Below are 24,095 nucleotides of genomic sequence, written 5' to 3'. Positions count from 1 at the left end.
CCCAGGAAACATCCAGTATGTCAATGTTTCTCAAGGCAACTTTCTGAAATCTCCCACATGATGATTTCACACATATTCCATGGGCCAGAACTTAGTCCCCTGACTCTGTCCAGGTGAGACTGAAGCTGGAAAATGTAGCCTTTATTCTGAATGGCTGTATACCCAAGTGGAGATTCCCAACTGCTGAAAAAAGAAGGGTGCAGGAACATGGTAAATGAGACACGTTTAACAGTTTCTACCACAGACCTGGAGAGAAGAATCATTTTCCACAGGTCACGCAGAGAATGGCAGTCTACATATGAATTGCAAGGGGTACATGCATAGAGCTTTATAGTTTCTATAGTACTTTTTATCCCCGCCTCACTCTGTTTTTCTTAAGTACTCTGTACTATTATAATCTTCATGTTTTGGATGTGGAAACTGAGGTTTATTATAGCTGAATGACTTACCCTGCCTATCTTTTTAAAAATTTCCTACTTATGACTCTCTTCTCTCCCCCATTCCCTCATTCTTGATCCCTCTTATGAGATTCAGTGTTTTTCTTTGTTTCATTGGCTTATTACCTTCCGATGTACTCTATGCTTTTCTTAGCATTTTTATTGTCAGTCTCCTTATGTAAGAAGGTATACTCGGTGAGACCTTTATTTAATTCACCAATGAATTCTAAACACCTGCTTCAGTACTTGGCTTAGGTGGTGCTAGTGGTAAAGAAGCTGCCTGCCAACGCAGGAGACATAAGAGACTCAGGTTCCATCTCTGGCTCAGGAAGATTCCCTGAAGGAGGGCATAGCAGTCTACTCCAGCATTCTTGCCTGGAGAATCCCATGGACAGAGGAGCCTGATGGGATACAGTACATACGGTCGCAAAGAGTCAGGCATGACTGAAGTGACACACACACGCAGGATGGGTTGCTCAGTAGTTATTTTTAGTTGAATTAATACAGTCAGTGGGTATTAAAGTCTGCTTCTGAATCATGTTTGTTAACCCCAGTGTTAATGCTCTGTGCATGTCTTCTCCCTCAGGGCTCCTGCTATGGGTTTTGTGTCTGACACTTCTCTATCTTACCTCAGAGACTTGCCCACACTTAGTCTGTTGATTTACTTCTTGTCTTCATGTCACTCATTTAGTGTTGCTTCCCAGCCTAACCAGCTTGCTCACACTTTAGATTCTCTCTGGGTCACAGTTGCTGCTGCTGCTGCTGCTAAGTCGTTTCAGTCGTGTTCGACTCTGTGCGACCCCATAGACGGCGGCCCACCAGGCTCCCCCGTCCCTGGGATTCTCCAGGCAAGAACACTGGAGTGGGTCTGGGTCACAGTACCAGGGTAATTTTCATGAGGAGCCAAGTATACTACTAGAAAAACAAAACTATTCAAAATTACCAAGATGGTTGTAAAACCAGCCTTGCATTAGACTGAGTCTCTGCCCTCAGACATAGGACTACTAGAAGGGGCTGATAGGAGTTTTTAAGGTGACTTCATCTATGCCGCATTCCAAGATAGGATGTTAAAAGGGCCTGGTTCTCATCTAAACTCAATCTCAGGATTGTTATTTCTACCTGCACCATGTATATACTATACTATACTATACTTTACTGTACAATACTACACTATACCATACTACACTATATGATACTATACTACACTACACTACTATACCATACTAATATAATGACTACTGTCCTGCTTAGAAGCCTGTTTTAACAGTTGGTTCATTCATTCTACCAAGTATTTTCTTTTAATTAATTTTGTGTCTATGTCTTTCTCTTTCCAACATTATTAATCTCTTGCTGGACAAAGACCCACTAAGGTTTATCATGCAGATCCAGCTAATATATACTGAGCTCTTTACATGTCTCTAGACCTCAGCTTTCCATACAGCACTATACAATAGGCATATGACACATGAATCTGAGGGGGAAGCATTTTGTCCAAGGTTGTAAGTAAGTGGCACAGGGCAAATAATTACATATAGACATTAATTCCACCTTAGTTCTTCCAATATTTAAAACTCCTCCCCCTCCTTTTTTTCCTCCTATACTTGAGCTTCTTGATTTCTTAAATTTACATTCTCTTTACTGTAGCACCCAACACAGCAGGCTTCCAGTAAATAGTTAATAAATACAAATATATGAGTAGCTTTCCTGTGGGAAATATCTTGCTTTGTATGTGTGAACATAGCTTTGGAACAAGCCTCCCAGAGCTATGTTCAGGCAGCTTTTATTTGTGCTACCACTCAGGCAAAAGTAAGTCAATTAATCTTTCTGTCTTCATTTCCTGGCATGTAATGTGGGAATGGGCATGAAAGCCCAAGAGGGTGTTGTGAGATTAATTAGTTAAAATGTATACCCTGCTATATAAATGCTAATTGCTGTCAGGAGCGTGGGTTGATTTTCCAGTGGCTTGGCTTTGCACCTTCCCATTAGTCCTCTGTGCCACCAAGCCCCAGCCGTAAGAAATCCTTTGACTGAGGGAAATGATGACTTTATAGTCCTCCCAGCTTAGAGGGGCCAGCTTAGAGAGGACTTCCACTATGGAGTTCTCTGGGTGAGAAGGGACATTTTAAACAAAAAAGTAATTCTCTGTGCCAGTAATTCGTTAAATTCCCTTTGCTGTTATTAGAGGTACATCTATTTGCATAACAGCCATTTCCCCAGTATCTTCTTTGCCTGGTGCCTGCAGTGAATCGTATAATTAATTTGGTATTGCATGACACTCCTATCCATTGTCATAGATTTTATTTTTATTTGTTCATTGAATAATTTAAAAATCTCTGACAAAGTTCCCTCAGGTGGCTGGCTAGGGAAAGTTAAAGAACTCTCAGAACTAATTTCAAATGGGTAAATGCCCCCCCAAAAAAACTCAATACTAATATCATTTTTACTAATGCTTACAAATACTAATATGTGTGTTTTTTGGTCCCTATTGTAAAGGAGTCTGATTCACTCTATAGATATACTCATTTGACCCATGAAATATTCCGTAAGGGAGATACATTGCAGATATAAGATGTCTTTTCCCCTTGACACTGTATTACATTTAATTTGGTTGAAAAGATATTCAGTGAATAAAACAGACATTTTTGTTAACCTGTGTTTAAATTTTACTATGTAAGGGCCTTTAACATATGTTGTTTTAAAAATAAGTCTGTTTGCTCTTGATTTATTATTATATTATGAGAGAAAAATTCTGGCTTCCTTTATTAGTCAATACTACTTGCTATAACAAATTAGTGTCTTACATCTCAGTGCCTTAATTGATAGAGATTTGGCTTAACTCTTTGAAAGTGAGAAACTTTCAAAGCTTTCCTGAGAAGCCCTGCTTTGACTGATGGCAGGAATCCAGGCTCCTTCCATGTTGTCATGCTGCACTTTTCGCAAATTCAAGGACTCCATGGAAGGGAAAGAGAAAGCACCAAAGATTATGCTGAGAATTTCAAGTTGTATAGTATTTCCGGTCCCTCACTGGCCAGAACCAAGTCACATGGTCCCAACCCAATTGCCAAGGATGTGCAGGTTTCATACGGGCCAAGAAGAGAAAACAGAACTAATGAACATTTACCCAGTCTCTGCCACAGTCTGCCCCGGTGAACACCAAAATTTCATTTCAAACTTTGTTCTAAATTTGTCTGCCTGAGTACATGCTTCTGGTTTTGATTCTCTTTTTCCATTTCATTTTCACAATTAGCATTCTCTTATCTTTACCAAAAAAAAAAAATCCACCTGTCACTTATCATCTGTCTTGCTGTTATTAATTATTGTTCAGGGTCATAAAGACTTCTTAGGGCTGGGATTTCTGTGGCAGTCCAGTGGTTAAGACTTTGCTTTCCAATGCACTGTTGGGTCCCTGGTTGTAGGGGCTAAGATCCCACATGCCTCACAGCCAAAAAATTCAAAACATAGAACAATATTGTAACGAGTTCAATAAAGACTTTTAAAATGGTCCACATTAAAACAAAACAAAGCAAAAGTCCCTAGCCAAAATAACAATTTAAAAAAGGATATGGGATCAATTTAAATTATGTGGGATCTTAGTTCATCATGTGGGATCTTAGTTCTCTGACCAGGGATTGAATTTGCAACCCCTGCAATGAAAATAGGGAGTCTTAACCACTGGACCACCAGAGAAATCCCTAATTAGTATCTTTTGGTAAATATTTTTATACTTTTCAATTGCCCTTCAGCATAATTGTTCACTGTGGTAATCTAATCAGATAATCCATGAGTTACAGTTTTTTTCCTTTGTTGGTGATCTCCATTTTCCTTCTATCTATACCGATTTACCATCAAACCCTAATGTATAGCTGCTTTCCTAGGATGTTCTGCATTGTTATCCTGGGAATCCCTTCCCCTCTCCCTTTAGTTGGATCCTTCTAATCCTTGATCTCATTTTTGCCTCTGTTGTTTTTCCTCTCTTTTTTTTTTCTGGACACAAATTCCCCAGAAGCTTCTTGAAAAATAGTATAGGAAGAAAAATTACTGAGTCTTTATGTGTCTGAAAATGTTAGTTGGGTTTAAGATTCAAGATTGATAAAACATTTCCATAAGATGCATTGAGTCATTATCTTCTAGTTTCTAGTCTTGTTTTTAAAAGTTGCAAAGCCATTCTGATTCCTAGTCTTCCTAGTATGTGACTATTTTTTTTCCTCTTTCTTACTTGCCAGTAGTTTATATAATCTTTTCTTTTTTCGGTTTTAAAAAATATTTTTGTGGTGCAAGTCTGTTTCCATCCACAGTACTGGAGCAATTGACAGCTCTTTTTAATTTAGAAGGTTATGTATTTTAGTTCTGAGATTTGTTTTTGCTTTGAATTATTTAATTGAGAGTTTTCTCCTTTTTTTTTTTTTCTTTTGGGGATTCTATTAAGGAGATCTTAAGACTCCTGGACTAGTCTTCTAACTTTCTTGTCTATTTTTTATTTTTCTTTGTATTCTACTCTTTAGAAAATTCTCAATTTCAACTTCCAAACAAACCATTTATTAAAATGTACCTCTCTTTAATCACTTTTTAATTTTAATGAGATTTTTGTTTTTCTCTGAATATTCCTTTGTTGTATCATCCTGTTCTCGCTTGATGAATGTAGAAGTTTCCTTATCTCTCTGAGGATGTTAATGATAGTTTTGTTTTCAAAGATTTCTTGAATAATTTTGGTTTTATCAAATTTTTTTTACAATGTTTCTTTGGGTGTTACTGTTAATAGTAGAGATTTTCTTCAGATGTCTCCTAGGGCTGTTTGTATTTAAGAAGAAGTGATTAGGAAGCTGATTACAAATTCTAAGTGTGTATGTGGGGTTTGTTAATCTTGAGCTTTTTATGTTAAATGATATGGCTGTATAAGTCGTTTAAAAAAATTCTCTCTTAGTAAGATTGTTAGATCTTTCCTCTGAAAGTAGTCAGGTTTCTAGAGAAGATTCATTCATTCTCCTGCCTGGAGTGTAAAGTCTGTTTACACTCTCCTGGCTGTTCCAATCCTTGAAGCTCAGTGAGAAAGGTTACTGAGTGCCAGGAGGGTGAGCTTGGAACAAAAAATGTCACTTTTAGACATACTCTTCATCTACTTCTCCTTATTTTACTATTGTATATATGTGCTTATTTTTAAGGTATGTGGTTGCATTTGCCAGGATAATATAGATGATTCATATTGGTAATAAGCAATCCTAATTCTCTATGACTTAAAATAGTAAAGCTTTTCCATACGCCATCTATATCAAGGGAAATAAGCTAAAGGAGTCTCAATGTCTATGTTTTCATATTTGCTAAGGCAGAAGAAAAGGAAGCATGGTGAAACATACTCTGGCTCTTAAAACACTCACTACATGTGACACTTGGTACATCATTTTGGCCAAAGTGAGTCACATGGCATCCTCTTATTTCAGAAGGACATAAAAGTACAATCTTACAATATGCCTAGGAAGAGAGCCCAGAAATATTGGGTGTTAAGGTAATAGTGATTACTTATCTTGATAGTGACACTTTCTCCTGATGTTTTTTGCATTCTACTTTGCAGATTGGTTTGTTCTCCAGCTTTCCTCTCCTCATTTAGGACTTTTCATTTAAATGGGCCAAACTGGTCACCATTTTGTCTGTTATGGTATTCTTATTGTCTTTTCTCTTATTATTGCTATTACTTGGGATAATGTCTCAAAAAATTAGTTTTAGTGAAGTTTCATTAAGGGATGAAATTAGATGCATGTATTCAACCTGACTTACTTATCTGAAAAAAAAAAAAAAACAGTGGTTAAAATGTCCTGTAAACTAAATGACCTAATTCTACAACTTTGCAGTGTGGGTGAAAATATATTTAAAGAACATTATGATATATGTTTAATTAAAATATTTTAATATCAATTTGTCTTAATGTGAACAAAATGTTGGTCTTTCCAGTTCTTTTTTTGTATATTGGATTTTAAAAGGTGTTTCTAAATGAAGCATTACAGTTGTAAACAGTACTAATTTGTTGAGTCTTAGAAACATCAGTTTGTTAAATTTCCCAGAGATCTATTATTTATTTAGAGATTTATTACTTACTTACAAAACATTTTGCAAGTCATAAATCTTCAAATTCTTTGCTGTTATCAACATTAGTCACTGTTAGTTGTTTTATTAGCTATCTGTTACCCCCAAGATGTTGCCTAACAAATGATCACAAACCTCTTTTAATTTATTACTCATGTATTATTGCTCATGAGTCTGTAAGTTGTCTGGGCAGTTCTAGTAAGATAAGTTCAACTCAGTTGATGCAAGCTGGCCCTGCTCTTACATCTTTGATCAGCTGTGAAAAGGTCTGACAGTTCTGCTTCTGTAGGGTCTAGCTACCAGCAGGGTGCCTAAGCTCTACCCTATGTATCTCTCTCTTACTAGAAAGCTTTCCTGTGTATTGTAGTCGGTCAGATATGTGCAACAAGTGTAAAGTATATTGAATTTTTAAGATTGATTATAAAAAAGAATATAAGTATAAAATATTAATATTTGTGATGTTTTAGATGTATCAAGTTTAATAAAATATAAAAATTAATTGTGCCTGCTTCTTTTTATTTCTTTAATGTGGCAATCGAGACATCTAAAATGATGTGGCAGGCGTTTTACTTAAATATGTGGCAGGCATTTTACTGCTATTAGACAGTGACGATTTAGCCCCCAAATTCGGAGACCAGGGGAGAACTAGGGGGCTTCTCTTTTCAGTTAAGATCTTATCCTTAGAATTGCCTTTGTCCCCAGAGGAGTGAAAGAATACATGATTTCTTGTCCAGGTGAGATTCTCCCTCATACCTTGTTGGATTCAACAGGATCAAACTATCAGATCACACTGTTATCCAAGAGATAGTCAAAAGATGATGAAAGAATGAGAGGAAGTCATTTCTTTACAGCACAGCTGTCTATTATAAGCATTTGTTAGAAAGAGGCTAATTAATATGACAAGAGAAGAGAGTCCTGAAAAAGGTTGGGGGTATCTTAAGGAGAAGGTATGTTCTTTGGAGGTGAGATGATTCAGCTGCCTTTTCTTTCTTTTTGATTATTCCAGAACGCTGCGATGACTGGGGACTAGATACCATGAGGCAGATCCAAGTGTATGAAGATGAACCAGCTCGTATCAAGTGCCCACTCTTTGAACACTTCTTGAAATATAACTACAGCACAGCCCATTCAGCAGGCCTTACTCTCATCTGGTATTGGACCAGGCAGGACCGGGACCTGGAGGAGCCAATTAACTTCCGCCTCCCTGAGAACCGCATTAGTAAGGAGAAAGACGTGCTCTGGTTCCGGCCCACGCTTCTCAATGACACGGGAAACTATACCTGCATGTTAAGGTAGGCTGACGCTTGTGGTGTCTTTCCCTTTTTGCTTCTGTTCCTGAACCCTTATCCAAATGATGTGAAGCTGGGGAGGAGAAGAAGGAAGCATTTATCCAGAAAGAGTTACTCTTCACCTCATTGGCTTAGCTGAGATTAGCTGAAAGAGATGTACAGAGAGAAAGGTTGAGCTTCTGAGAACATTCTCCATTGGTGGTTCCTTTTCAAACCAGACATACATCAGAGTTGTCTAGAGATGGAGGTTTATTCATATGTTCCTTTTCCTTGACACTGCAATCTACCTCCACTTTTGAGTCACTTGGAGCTGTATCTGTTTCCTTAGACAGTGATCAGGGCTGGCAGTAGAACCTGTTCATGTCTGTTATTCTTGGCAGTTTTTTAAGTGCCTAGAACAGAATAAGGGCTTCTTTGGTGGCTCAGCTGGGAAAGAATCCACCTGCAATGAGGGAGACCTGGGTTCGATCCCTGGGTTGGGAAGATCCCCTAGAGAAGGGAACAGCTACCCACTCCAGTATTCTGACCTGACGAATTCCATGGACTATATAGTCCATGGGGTCACAAAGAATCAGACACAACTGAGCAAAAGCCTCAGCATGCCATATAGATGAAAGAATATTTGAGAAGCATCAAATGCACTTAAAACAATGCTTTTCAAACTTTTCACTAAAATTTCCATATAAAGCAAATGAACACCAGATCTCTGGGAATCTAAGAATATAATCCAAAGCATTCTACCATTACTGCAAATTTTATTACAAACCCACGTTTTTTTCTTCTGAAGGTTCATGTAGATTCAGCATTTTACTTCATAGTATACCAATTTTTCTTTTACAACAGATTAATATTGTTTTTGCTCTGAAAAAAAAATCTTGAAAAAACTGAGGTTCCTCTGAAGACTTACCATTTTAAGGCTTAGTTCTTTGACTCCTTGAGGTCCCCTTTTAGCTTTCAGGCTTTACTTTGTTTTTTAAACTCCCATCTAGGTTATGGGAGTATTTTAAAACATTGTGTCCTACCATTTAATAAATATATTTGTTTTTCTAGGCTTCCATTACAAAATACTGCAGATTGGTGGCTTAAACAATGGAAATATGATTTCTTATTGTTCTAGAAGCTAGAATTCCCAGATCAACGTGCCAGCATGGTTGTTTCATTCATCGCTGTTTGGCTTGTACAGGAACATCTTATCCTCAGGTCTTAGCATCTTTTACCCCCATGTCTTCTGTGTCCCAGTCCTCTCTTCTTGTAAGAGCATCAGTTTTATTGGATTAGGGTCCACCCATATCAACTTGCTTTGACTTAATTTCAAGACCTATCTCCAAATACAGTCTCATTCTGAAGTACTCAACTTCAACATATGAATTTGGAGTGGAGGACACAACCTAGCCGATAATAGTAGAGCTGGATGACATAACAATAACAGAAGAATAGGTAATCCCACATCTTTTGAATGTTGTCTCTCATGGACATTAACTGTTCTCTGGTGGAGAACTATAATTATATTTTGATAAATTTAGCCAATGCTGTGATTTAGTGAAAAAGCACTTCTTTATCACAAAAAAAGCCCACATATTAATCAATGTGACCTTGAAAGTCTCTTGTTACCTCTTAAGTCCATTGAGGCTTTCACCCCTTCTATTTCATTTTATTAGATTGAACTCTAGACTGGGTTTACACTTCCAAGGAGCTCATGTGTCCAGTGTTTATGTTCTAACACAGCTTTGGTATCTATACCCACAAAATGAGAAAGTTGGCCTAAATGTTCTTTGAGCCCCTTATTATCTTTGACAATTAATAATCTAGTAACATTCCATACATGGACCTCAGCAAATACCTGGGAACAGGTTGTCAGTAGCTTTCTGGTTGACCTTTGTCTCTGCTATGCATTCTAGTGTTTCAGTACCTCTGTTTCTTTTTCCTTACCAACCTACTACTTCTCTAGAGCTCTCTCTCAAACATTTTCAGCCTTCTTTTCATTATAGGAGCAGGGCTTATGATCCTCAAGGTCTGAGTATATCTTTACTGTTATCAGTTTCCAGACTGCCATCTCTTCAATTCACCTTCTGCCTATCTTCTACATCTTTAGAGAAAATTTGAATTGAACTTCTCTGGTGGAGGCATCAGAAGCCTCCTATAATGCTGTGGCACTTCTTAAACTGAGAATGACCTTAAGCTGAACCATGTGAAATCATAGGATTGATGTCATTAACACCATAAAGCTCAGGTTCATCCTCTAGGATTTTACTGTTTGTATTCTTGCTTCAATACCTCTATTAAGATAATATTCATATTTGACTTATGAAGCTGGAAAAGTTAGTCTAACCATTGTTCATCTCTTTATTTTTATAGTCAGAAAATGTACCTTATTAAGCTGAAGTTTACCTTCTGTAATGTCCACCTATGGAACACTTTATCTTCTTGGAAGACCTTTTGTTATTTACAGGCAAAGATCATGCTTGCCACTCATTCTTTCCACCTTATTACCATTGTCATAAATCAGATCATATCAGATCAGTCACTCAGTCATGTCCAACTCTTTGCGACCCCGTGAATCGCAGCACGCCAGGCCTCCCTGTCCATCACCAACTCCTGTAGTTCACTCAGACTCACATCCATCGAGTCAGTGATGCCATCTCATCCTCTGTCGTCCCCTTCTCCTCCTGCCCCCAATCCCTCCCAGCATCAGAGTCTTTTCCAATAAGTCAACTATTTGCATGAAGTGGCCAAAGTACTGGAGTTTGAGCATCATTCCTTCAGCAGTTCACATACTGCTGAATGAGCTTTAGCATCATTCCTTCCATAGAAATCCCAGGGCTGATCTCCTTCAGAATGGACTGGTTGGATCTCCTTGCAGTCCAAGGGACTCTCAGGAGTCTTCTCCAACACCACAGTTCAAAAGCATCAATTCTTTGGTGCTCAGCCTCCTTCACAGTCCAAGTCTCACATCCATACATGACCACAGGAAAAACCATAGCCTTGACTAGCCGGACCTTTGTTGGCAAAGTAATGTCTCTGCTCCTGAATATGCTATCTAGGTTGGTCATAACTTTCCTTCCAAGGAGTAAGCATCTTTTAATTTCATGGCTGCAGTCACCATCTGTAGTGACTTTGGAGCCCAGAAAAATAAAGTCTGACACTGTTTCCACTGTTTCCCCATCTATTTCCCATGAAGCGGTGGGACCGGATGCCATGATCTTCGTTTTCTGAATGTTGAGCTTTAAGCCAACTTTTACACTCTCCACCTTCACTTTCATCAAGAGGCTTTTTAGTTCCTCTTCACTTTCTGCCATAAGGGTGGTGTCATCTGCATATCTGAGGTTATTGATATTTCTCCCAGCAATCTTGATTCCAGCTTGTGTTTCTTCCAGTCCAGCGTTTCTCATGATGTACTCTGCATATAAGTTAAATAAACAGGGTGACAATATACAGCCTTGACGAACTCCTTTTCCTATTTGGAACCAGTCTGTTATTCCATGTCCAGTTCTAACTGTTGCTTCCTGACCTGCATACCAATTTCTCAAGAGGCAGATCAGGTGGTCTGGTATTCCCATCTCTTGAAGAATTTTCCACAGTTTATTGTGATCCATACAGTCAAAGGCTTTGGCATAGTCAATAAAGCAAAAATAGATGTTTTTCTGGAACTCTCTTGCTTTTTTGATGATCCAGCGGATGTTGGCAATTTGATCTCTGGTTCCTCTGCCTTTTCTAAAACCAGCTTGAACATCAGGAAGTTCACGGTTCACATACTGCTGAAGCCTGGCTTGGAGAATTTTGAACATTACTTTACTAGCGTGTGAGATGAGTGCAATTGTGCGGTAGTTTGAGCATTCTTTGGCATTGCCTTTCTTTGGGATTGGAATGAAAACTGACCTTTTCCAGTCCTGTGGCCACTGCTGAGTTTTCCAAATTTGCTGGCATATTGAGTGCAGCACTTTCACAGCATCATCATTCAGGATTTGGAACAGCTCAACTGGAATTCCATCACCTCCACTAGCTTTGTTCGTAGTGATGCTTTCTAAGGCCCACTTGACTTCACATTCCAGGATTTCTGGCTCTAGGTCATTGATCACACCATCATGATTATCTGGGTCGTGAAGATCTTTTTTGTACAGGTCTTCTGTGTATTCTTGCCATCTCTTCTTAAGTCATCTTTAAATGCTCTTTCCTCCCATCTTGGGGAGGGTAATAAATTCTCCCACACCTTCTTTGGATTTAGTCTTAGTTCATGAGTTACTGAGTATATAAGATGTTTTAAATATTGAGAGAAATCACAAAAGAGGGTGAACAATTAATGACCTATTTACATATAACCCTAAAAAAAACCACTTATTGTTATTATCTATGTTCTTTTCATTGTTTTCCTATATGTAACACAATTTTACATCTATCCCATGTAGCTAACAAATATTTATTTAGTGCCAACTAAAAAATTAGGTATTGTGCTAGATGCAAGAAATAAAAGAAAACACATATGGCTATGCCATGTGATAAATTCAACCAAGGAATTGTCCGACATGCTGAGAGGATGAAAGTCTTAATTTAAATATAGGGTGACATAAACCTCCAAGTGAAAGATAGGGTGATGAGAGATGAAGAACCCTCCAGGCAGATGAAATGACTTATATAAACATTAAAGACATAAATACAGTTCCCCGGCCATCTTAACACATTTTATGCATTTGTTAGTTTTTCCCTTCTTGCTTGATTTGTGTGTGTGTGTGTTCAACAACTTTGGATGGTTGTACCATGGTTTTTTTACAGGCTTCCTTTTCATATGTGTTTCTAATGATTCCAATATCTTCCTTGCTGATACAGCAAAAGATGGACATTTTTGATCATGTGCTCTCTCTATTCTCACTTTTCCTACTTCTGTCATGTGAAAACATCTTCAGAAATAGGGTGACTACGGCAAAGGTTAAGGCTTTTAAAAATACTTTTGGAAACACTTCTTTTCCAGAACTTGTTTATACCATTATCAACCATGAGTTAATATGCTGTTCTTACCTTTGTCTTTCCAGGACTAGTGTTATTAAGAGTGTTTTAAGGGTAAAATTAAACATTTTATATCCCAGGTGACTCAGTGGTAAAGAATCCACCTGCTAATGCAGGAAACACAGGAGATGCAGGTTTGATCCTTGGGTCAGGAAAAATCCCCTGGAGGAGGGGGAGCAACCCACTCCTGTATTCTTGCCTAGAAAAATCCTGCGGACCAAGAAGCCTGGTGAGCTGTGATCCATGGGGTCACAGAGTTGGACACAAGTGAGCATGAAAGACTGAAGGCAGGAGGCAGGAGAAGAAGGGGACGACAGAGGACAAGATGGTTGGATGGCATCGCCGACTCAATGGACATGAGTTTGAACAAGCTCTGGGAGATGGTGAAAGACAGGCAAGCCTGGAGTACTGCAGCCCATGGGGGTCACAAAGAGTCAGACACAACTAAGCAACTGAACAACAGATATATATGTGTATATATATGTATGTATATATAAATCATATGAAAGTCAAAGGCGCTCAGTCATGTCTGACTCTTTGTGACCCCTTGGACTACACAGTTCATGGAATTCTCTAGCCTAGAACACTGGAGTGGGTAGCCTTTCCCTTCTCCAGGGGATCTCCCCAATTCAGGGATGGAACCCAGGTCTCCAGTGTTACAGGTGGATTCCTTCCCAGCTGAGCCACAAAGGGAAGCCCATAAATACATATACACACACACATATGTGTATTTAGGAGTATATCTAAAAATGTAAGTAGTTTATCAATAGTAGTTAATTGTATCTGTCTTTATTTTGTTATGTCAATTGTTCTAGGAAATACTTTCATAACGCATTTAATTGTTACATGAACTTGATATATAAAGTCTCAGTACAAAGTCTCAGTACAAACACTTTGCTCATTTCAGTGTGTTTGCAGCATGAAAACAAATGAAACTGCCCATTCACTGAACATTTTTCTTTTCAGGAATACCACCTATTGCAGCAAAGTTGCATTTCCTCTGGAAGTGGTTCAAAAAGATAACTGCTTCAATTCTCCCATGAAACTTCCAGTGCATAAACTGTATTTAGAATATGGTGTTCAGAAGATCTCTTGTCCAAACATAGATGGATTTTTTCCTTCTAATATCAAACCAAACATCACTTGGTATATGGTAAGCAAACTAGAGATCATTTACCCTCTCTAAAACAATAATGACTATTTGTTAAATTGAATTAATATAGAAACTGAGATTTTTCTCATCATAATTTCTTCTTTAATAACTTTACACAAATCTTTTACTGCTTCCTCACTTTGTACCATTTTAAAGGAAGTGGTGGAGACTTTACCTCAACTCATCATGTCTTAAATTATAATCTCTGGGCTACCAGAACTATCTTATTTCTATTAACTTCTTATGAAATACAATTTGAGAAATATTGCCAACTTCTACTCACTGCTGAGTGAAGTCAGACGCTTCACCAGAAATTCCTCTGGTGAATTTCTACTCTTTAGTTAATCAGTACTGTATTTAATACTTGTATGTGTTTTCATGGTTAACCTCCTTTGTGGGCACATTTGATCTGTGATCTATTTGACATCTGAAACCTTAGGAAATTATTTAATCAAAAATGAAAGTATTGAGTGATGGATTTGTGGCAGCAGCATAGTTTTCTTATCTCTTCAAATGTCTGCCTGAGCCAAATCCCCAAACTCCTGAACAACATTTAAAACAAAACTCAATGACAAGTTATCCATAAGAATCACTTTCAGTAAAGCAAGTGATATAATCACTAATATGACCCATATAGATTCAGTGTCTATAGAGAAGGAAGCAGATGGAAATGGAAATAATATGGTATCTGGTCGGCTCTAGAACATAAGAATCCCAAAAAAGCCAGTGGATGAATTTGAGAATAGCAGTTGACATTGGGAGGGGCTTTGCCCTCTATAGAGGGTAGGTCTGAAAAGCCTATAGCTAGACATTCTGAAGGAATTGAAATAGTTTTTGTGCTTCAGAACTCTGTAAAACAACCACTCACACTGAGGAAAAACTGCTGATCACAATAAAGATAAAAATAAACAGGGTCAGGGCAATGTAGAGCATGGAAAGAGAACTGGCTGAGAATGGAAGAGCAGAACAGAATCAGGGAATCTCAAGAGCATAGTTTTGAAGAAGGATCTCTGTGAAGTTGAAAAGTTCAACTAAATCCTAAAGCTCTGGAAAAACTAGTTTTACATAATAATGAGCAAAAAAAATAATCAAGAAACTGCTCTGGCAGTTCAGTGGTTAAGACTGCCTTCCAGAGCAAGAGGCAAAGGTTCCATCCCTGGTTGGAGAGCTAAGATCCCACATGGCTCATGTCCAAAAAATCAAAACATAAAACAGAAACAATATTGTAACAAATTCAATAAAGACTTTAAACGTTGTCCACATAAAAAAAGTCTTTACAAAAAGAAGAATCAAGGTAAAATCCCATTCAAAGCTATAAGAAAAAAGAAAAATAAGAAGCAGAATAACATTTCTATAGAAAATGAATGCATGCAAGAAGGACATATTTGTAACTTGTTTTAAAAATTGGCAAAAAGACATTAAGAAGTGATGAAAGATGAGAAAGAATAGCAAATAAGAATAAAAAATTCCAGAAATTATATAACTCAATAAAAGCCTAGAAAAAGATAATTTCAAAAATAATGCTAAACTAAAAGGAACATAACAGAAAATCAACACAATAAATAATACCTGAAGATTAAAAAAAGTGGAAGATAGAAAATTTTTGATCAAAAAATGATTAATAAAAACAGAAAGGTTAGAATGGATATACCACTATCATGTAAACTGTAAGATGAGTGATATTATGAGATATAAAGAAGACTTTTTAGAATAATAAAAGAGTGAACTCATCAAGAAGGCATAAAAATAATTTAAAAATATATATGAGGAAAAGGTGAAAAAAATAAAAGAAGAAACAGGCAATTCTATAATCTTAGTTGAAAATTTAGTGTCTGTTTCTGTTTAAGTCATGAATGAAATGACTTAGGGAGCCTAATTTAAGAGTTTTTCATTGGCCAAGGATGGAATAATTTGAACTTTAGTAAGGCTATTAACAGGTTACATCTTATGAATTAAGTTTAAAATCCATAAATTTATAGTGATATTTCAAAATGTGGCTACATTTGGATGTTAATAGGAAATAACAGCATTATCTTGAAAACTGGTAAATAAACAGGAAAAACAATCAAGATTTTATTCTGCTTTTTCTATAAGAAATGTACACTGAGTAATGAAATAATGCAGGGAAGTATATTTTTATAAAAGTATATAATCACTTTGCAAACCCCAATGAATTACTAAATCTAAGCATTATACATCAATGAGTGCTACTATCATAAGAAGGGAAACAGCCACATTCCTTTTAATGAAAGAATATAGTATTACCTGTATATGTGCCAAATGGGTTAAATTTGAGTCTGATAAAATCTTTGGCTCCTGCTGTCATTTTTCAGGAAATATAGAGAACAGAGGAATGTATTGATTTGCACCATGAGTTTGCAGTCAACAAAATCTAAATAGTGAGAAGCTCTATAGGCCAAATGTTTTATGTTCATCAACAGATAAATTGCCATAAAAAAGAAGCATAGAGTGAGAATGAATAGATTAAAAGAAACAAAATACATTTAAAATGCTTTAGTGATTGAGACTATAGTATCTAAGGATACACACATGAATAATAAAATTGTAAATGAAAACAAGGAGTGATTTCACTATGCAAAAACAGATAGTTGCTACTTTCGGAGGTAGTAAAGAAGGTCCGGTTGACATAGAGTATGTGAGCACTTTCAAAACTGACTGTCAATGTTCTATTCCTGGACCTAAGTTATAAAAGTATTTGCTTTATACTAATTCATTAACTCATACATATGTTTTGAGTGTTTTTCATATATGCTTCATTCTGTAATCAATACAAGAAAAGGAGACAGGAAAGGAAGGGGAGGTGGAGAAGACTGATTTAAGATACATAACGACCAATTGCAATGTATGCTCCTTAAGTGGATCATGATTTATTCAAAAAAAGTTGTAAAACAAGTTAGGAGAAAGTCAGGGAAAGAAATATAAGCACAGACAGTATGTTGATGACATCAATGAATTACTTTTTAAATTACGATAATGGTAATGTAGTTATGTTTGCAGAAGGGATCTTGTCATTTAGAGGTACACACAGAAATATTATGAATTAAATTGTGTAATGTCTGTGATCTGTTTTGAAATAATATTGGGATGCAGTGAGTAAATATAGATGAAACAAGACATAGCTTAAACTGGTACTTTTGACACTAGATGCAGGTAAAGGGATCATTATATATTGTCTCTATGATTGTACTTTTCCATGGTAAAAAGGATTAAAAGGATTACATTAACAATTTTACACTATTAAGTATATCTTCCAGTTTAAAATAATATATTCATCTATTTATCTGTAGAAAGGTCTCTCATTTCTAATGAGACCCTATTCACTCTTTGTATTTTTTGAATACTTTATTGTCTGAATAAAAGTTTTACTTTTATACATATTCTATTATTTTCTCCTCTTTTTCCTCACCTGGAACATCCATCTGCCTGGAACATCATCTTTTTCTCCTTTAGAACAGATGAAATTCTACACCTTCACAAAATGTCCCCTATTCCTTCCAGTTGAAATGATTTTCCCTCACATACCCTTATATAGCTATTTATTTGTGACTACTTCAGTGTTACTTTTAGCTTCCTTTATTGTTTTATAGTCACTTATTCATGCATATATTCAGCAGCTACTTGTTGACCATCAGCTGTATTCAATGTAATATGTCGGCAGTCTGGGGAGGACATGGTAAAGAATGTGATATATGCCCTCCTCAGCATAGCTTCAAAGGACTTCAGTTTAATTCAACAAAGTTTATAAATAAGACTTCCTGTTCTTATCAAAAAGTAGGATTATGAGTTCTATAAGAGAATTTATTATTGGTTTTAAAAAGAGAGGTTTACATATAGGCATTCTATGAGTTTGACTGTTTCTTGAGGACAAAATTGTGCCATATCCATCTCTGTATCTCCGATAATTCCCAGATCTCTGGCTTTCCTGATTAGACGAATGTCAGTGCTATTAATCAAGATATGAAATAGTAGAGGAGGAACAGATTTGGGGGACAAGTAATGAATTTAGATCCTGTCGCATGAGTTGGACTTATCTGTGTGACATCTAGATGGCAGTGGCTAATAGTGGCTACATATGTATGGGTCTGAAGCTTATTAAAAAAGAACTCAAAGCTGAAGGTAGAGAACCAACTGGATGCATTTATGTGATAGTTGAAGCCCTTAAGTAGACAAAATAAAGTGATAAAATGGCTAAGATACAAATCTGGAGGGAATGTTCATGGGGTGAATAAAACCTGAAAGCCTGGAAAGGAGACCAGGAAATAAAATCATGGTTATAAAATCATGACCATGGCAGATACCCAACAATGTGCAGGTGACTAAAGAAGATAACCAGTAACCAGCCATCTTTTCTATTCTCTGATTATGAAAAAAAGCTGCTATTGATGTGTGTCACACTGCCTTTTATTTCTTTACATTTTGGTAATTGGTTGACAGCTTTACTCCTAAGAGTGCTTCCATTTTGGGAATAATCTTGGTAACTGCATTCTCCAATCTCTGTGTAGCAATGCTGCTACTTTTTTTTGTTTATTTTGCTTTCTACTTTCAATAATCACTCCCTGAATCCACCAAGGTTTCTCGGCCTTCCTACAATAGTCCTCTTTGTTGTTGCCAACTGAATTCCTTACTTTGACATCGTAGAAATTGTCTCTTTTAGTAATACAAATAACTCTATAGTAGTTAAAAGACACATTAATCAATTCCAGCAAATTTGCTTCCCTGTTAGCAGAAGGATGAAAGCTAATGAAAGAAAAAAGGAAACTAATGTTTCTTTCATTTTACTCAACATTCAGAAAACTAAGATCATGGCATCTGGTCCCATCATTTCATGGCAAATAGATGGGGAAACAATGGAAACAGTGAGAGACTTTATATTCTTGGGTTTCAAAATCACTGCAGATTGTAACTGCAGCCATGAAATTAAAAGATGCTTGCTCCTTGGAAGAAAAGCTATGACAAATCTACACAGCATATTAAAAAGCAGAGACATTACTTTGCCAACAAAGGTCCATCTAGTCAAAGCTATGTTTTTTCCAGTAGTCATGTATGAATGTGAGAATTGGACCATAAAGAAAGCTGAGCACCCAAGAATTGATGCTTTTGAACTGTGGTGTTGGAGAAGACTCTTGAGAGTCCCTTGGACTGCAAGGAGATCAAGCCAGTCAATCCTAAAGGAAATCAGTCCTGAATATTCATTGGAAGGACTAATGCTGAAGTTGAAACTCCAATACTTTGGCCACCTGATGTGAAGAATTGACTCATTGGAGTATTCCTTAATGCTGGGAAAGATTGAAGGCAGGAGAAGAAGGGGATGACAGAGAATGAGATGGTTGGATGTCATCACTAACTCCATGGACATGAGTTTGAGCATGGTCTGGGAGTTGGTGTTGTTTAGGGAAGCCTGGCATGCTGTAGTACATGGGGTCGCAAAGAGTCAGACACAACTGAGAGCCTGAACTGAGCTGAACTGAACTGAATATTTCTTTCATTCCACTAGGGCAATACGTTGTGCTATGTACTTTAAATATCATCATACATAATACTCATCACAATCCATCAAGGTAGATATTATCCTTAGGTAGATCAGGAAATGGATGTTTGGAGATACAAACAATAATCACTAACATTTATTGAGCACAGGAATCCTAAATGCTTTAATAATTTCACTCAGTTATTTCAACTCAAAGTAGACTCTCTTTTTTCCATTTGATAGTCAAGGAAACTGAAGTGTGGAGTGGTTGAGTGATTTGTCCAAGATTCAACACTATGCTATCTGTATCAAGAGACCAGACTTTTCACATTCTCTTATATAATCTACTCAAAGCAATCCAGCTGATAGGATGAGAATCTGGAATTGCAGGCCTGTTCTGTGTGGTTCCAAACCCTGTGCTCTCCAGAAAGGCCACAGAGAAGGTTGGTCCAGGCTTTACTTCTGGGACAAAGGGCACTTTGAAGGGAAGGACTATCTTTTGAACACAGATTGGGTTGTAGACTGGACTGTGAGACATAAGGAAACCTATTAAAAGAAGACCCTGGGAAATCAGAAAGAGCTCAGAAAAATTGAGATTGGAGGGAATAGAAAATCCAACATCTCTGTCTTGGAGTCTTAGGGAAATAGGGCAGGATTTTGCTTTCTTCCTCCACATGCCTTCCCTTCTCTCCTTGTCTTCTACATGGCATAGTTTTTTTCATCCAGGCCCAGAATTCACAGTTCTCTAATTCAACAGTCTTGTGAGTGAAATTGATGTTCAGTAAATGTTGAGTAAGCCCATATTTGTAACTAACCTGGAAAAGCAAACTGCGGTTTGTGTCATTTATTGAATTTCAAATAGCCAGCTTCTGAAAGAACTTCTGAAACACAACATGTGTATAAATTGGAGGCTGCCTATTCATTCACAGAGCCTACCAGATATATAGTGGTCATGACACAGGTAAGTATAGTCTTGTTGTTTTCACTATTATTGTTAAATGTTTTGGACACATGAGCCTTAAAATAAGACAAGTCATTTTGACGTTCATATTAATGGATGGTTACTCTTCCTCATTGTTATAACTGGGTATTTGAATTTTTTTTCCCCAAAGACACTTTATGCAAACAAAGTCAGTGTTCCCTTTCTTCCTGAGGATTGGAGAGACTACTTTATTGAATGCTTTGGGTATTACATTTATAGCAGCTGCTGAAATGCTCTCAATTGATATTTAACAGTATAGATACCATTCTGGATATCAATTTTCAAAAAAGCTTGTTGTCTGTGTCCTTAGTATAATCATTAAAATTGGCATTTTATATCCACCTTTAATTTTCAGTATAAAATTCATCACAGTTGGTTGGATATTGTTTAGAAACCTGTCAGGGAATAGGAAAATCTTTGGAAAGTGCCAGCAGTAAAGCACATTTCTGAAACACTGCCAGGTTGGCCTTCTTGTTGGCCTAGCACATATTATCAGGAAGTTAGTACAAGGTCTATGTAATAGATGTTATTTTTAAAGTGCTCATTTCAATTTGATCTGACAACTTATTTTGGTTGGTTCTTTATCTCTCCTTTCCCTACAGTCCCTATATAGTGATATTTAACTTCTGGTATAAAGGAAGTATGGTTTCCCAGGTGGTTCAGCGGTAAAGAATCCACCTGCCAATTCAGGAAATGCAGGAGACATGGGTTTGATCCCTGTATCAGGAAGATCCTCTAGAAGAGGAAATGGCAACCCACTCCAGTATTCTTGCCTGGAAAATCCCATAGACAGAGGAGCCTGGTAGGCTACAGTCTATGCAGTCGCAGAGTCTGACACAACTTAGCATAGTACAGCACTTAGTCTATTATATAAAGAAAGTATGTATCATATTCTCTTTCCAAATTATACCTATTTAATTCCAAGCAGAGGAACCTAGCAGGCTACAGTCCATGGGATCTCAAAGAGTTGGGCACAACTATATGACTGAGCACACACATACACACAATTCCATATATGCATAAATACACACAGCATTTTACATATAGTTTTAGAGCTTCTGAAGACCTAAAGGTTCATCTTTTAAACTTAAACTCAATTCAAATATCTGTGATTCCTTCAGGGTGAATTAGGCTGGATGAATTACCCACTCTATGTTTTGATGGCACTTAACTTATATCTCAACTTTGTTACTGTAATGATTGCATTCCTCTCTTCTGTATGAAGTAGTGTCTTCTCTCTCTTGCTTTCCCTTGATTATCAAGCACATATCACAAAACTGAGTCAATGTATTTTGGATTTAGGAATTGATTAAAAATTGAATGAATTAGTTTGGACTAGAAGATATGATGGATTAAGGGTCATTTCTGTTTTTACTGGCTACTGAATGCCTAGCTTCTAACTCAAGGCCTGACATCTAGAGGGGATTTTGTCAATTTTTATTGCACGAATATTGCGTGACATAGTTCTGCTCACTGAAAGTGACTGGTGTATAAAACTTTTGTGAGTCTTTTTGAACAAGTGTGGTGTATTTTATAACAACTTAATTTGGGGAGCAAAAATGTCAGTAGATATTTTTGACTCTTCTATCCTCGTATCTCAGCTTAACTCTTTTTATCCTTACTTCTGCTTTCCCCACTCATCCTAACTCACCCATCCCGTATCTTTATAAGTCTGTATACTCACCATCTTATCATCATTTGCATTCCACGTGAGCTTGCAGCTCCATGTATTGTGTCTTTGCTTCTCTGGTTCAGTTTATAATTTTGATCATGCAACACCAATATTGAGCATTTACCAGGTGTCCAGCATTGAGCAGTTGCTGGCTGTGCAGATGAAGTACTAATCTGCCTGCTCCCCCTTTACTCCGTGGAAGTAAATTTTCTGAGAAAGAGATAAGATAAATGAAGAGAGATGATTATGTTGAAGTTAGTTAAGTGCTAACATGGAGAGCAAAATGCTATAAGAGTAATGAAGGGATGTTGTTTGTACTTTTTTCTGTCCTTGGAGGGTACCTCTCCATGTCTCCCCTCTTCCTGCATGACTTAATAATCTACCTGTCCTTTAAGATCCAGTTCAGATCTTCTTTTTCCATGCAGATTTTCTAAATGTTTTCTGTTTGGTCTTCTTCCTCCACTTCCCCGTCCCAGTATGCCTTCATAGGATTTGTTGCAGTCTTCCACTAGACTGCATATCTCCATCTGTAGGTTAAGAACTGTGTCTTTTCCATCATTGTTCCTTAATAGAGTTCTTTAAAAACTGTAGGCCTTATTGAATGGAAATATTTGTTCTTATTTAGTCATGCCATCTGCCCACCCACACCCCATACCTCACCACATGATTTATTTCCTCTCGAGGATCTCAAAGTCAGTTCTTGTGCTTATCTTTACCTATATACTGTGGTAGGTTGCCAAGGCTACCATTATGTGGTTGAAGAGTTGCTCTCCTATTTAACTTCTCTCTTTCAAATTCAGAATGAGGAACTGATGGCTCAATTCAGTGAATGACTTGTCTTCTAGTCAGATGTCTACTTCACAGTGGAATCCACATGTTGTTAACCTATTTCTTATATTTAGAAATGTATTTTTATTATTTTTTGGGTATCAAGATCTCTGTTCTTTTTTTTTTCTGGATTCCAAGTGAATGATTTTGAAATCACCAAAAATATGAAGGATTTATTTTTAGGAATAATTCATTATGTTCAAAAATTCCCTTTATGTCTTAGGTCCATGAAGGGCCTCGAGAAGCAGATGCTTATAAAAAGCAGAGCTCATCAGATACTACAGGCTAAAGTTAATGGGTGTTTTTAGTTCAACAATGCCCTGAAGCTACCCCCACTACATACACAAAAACCTATAATGTATAATATTTTATTCATTTCCTCTTCTAACATTTTATAGGTTTAATAGCTTTTTATTGTTTTTGTTAATTTAATTTTGAATGATCAGATTTTTCTGAATGGTAGATTAGACTCCAAAGTTTTCCATTCCTGTGTATGGAATGTTCCTCAATTTGAAATATTTTTCCAATCAAATCAGCTCCAAGAAAACCTATCCTTGGCCTACATTTTTATATTACCTTATGGAAAGAAGAGAAAATCTCAGAGAACTTGACTTACAACACTGACACATAGAATCAATGATAGTCAGGTGTATTCAGCCCATATTTCAAGTCCATCCTCAAGAGTTTGGAATAAGGTGAAGAGAAAGAGGACTTTAGCAAGAGATCAACACACACTTGTTTTGTAACATTTTCCTTGCAATTTAGATGTGTCAGATCCCATTTCTCTGTTAATGAGAAGTCCATGAGGCCTGACTCTTGTTCTATTCAGTGCTGTACTCTCAGAACCTGGAAAAGTGCCTGGCATGCAGTTTATTGATTAATATTCAAGGGTGAATGAATGAATGAGAAGACTTTGAGTCTGAAGCATTTCTTTATAATTGTAGCACATAGTATATCTCCTAAAGCAATATGTTTTAAATAGTTTTTACATAAATGATATTTGGTGAGTTAAAAAAAATTTTGTGTGTGTTTTATTTTACTGTTAACCTTTTGATTGCCTTGGATCTTCTTTTATTAGAGTATAATTGCTTTACAATATTGTGTTACAGTTTCTGCTATTGACATATATATATATATATATATGCATATATATATATATATACACACTACAGT

General features: G+C 36.8%; 1 protein-coding gene across 5 annotated transcripts in view; it reads left to right on the top strand.

Annotated features, from left to right (window-relative positions):
• Positions 1-24,095, top strand: part of IL1RAP (interleukin 1 receptor accessory protein) — a 154,874-nt gene that overhangs the window by 87,013 nt on the left and 43,766 nt on the right. For all 5 annotated transcript variants that reach the window (XR_011566736.1, XR_011566744.1, XM_019958152.2 and 2 more), the window contains exons 3-4: positions 7,519-7,804; positions 13,766-13,952. Coding sequence is in view for 3 of the 5 variants with exons in the window: in XM_019958152.2 (XP_019813711.1) it covers positions 7,519-7,804; positions 13,766-13,952 (473 nt within the window). In the remaining 2 variants the exon portion in view is untranslated. The remainder of the gene's footprint in view (positions 1-7,518; positions 7,805-13,765; positions 13,953-24,095) is intronic.

The sequence above is a fragment of the Bos indicus genome, chromosome 1 (assembly GCF_029378745.1).
Source record: "Bos indicus isolate NIAB-ARS_2022 breed Sahiwal x Tharparkar chromosome 1, NIAB-ARS_B.indTharparkar_mat_pri_1.0, whole genome shotgun sequence".
In the NCBI taxonomy this organism is placed as follows: Eukaryota; Metazoa; Chordata; class Mammalia; order Artiodactyla; family Bovidae; genus Bos; species Bos indicus.
The sequence above is the reverse complement of the archived record's forward strand: the minus strand, read 5'-3'. Positions and strand labels throughout refer to the sequence as shown.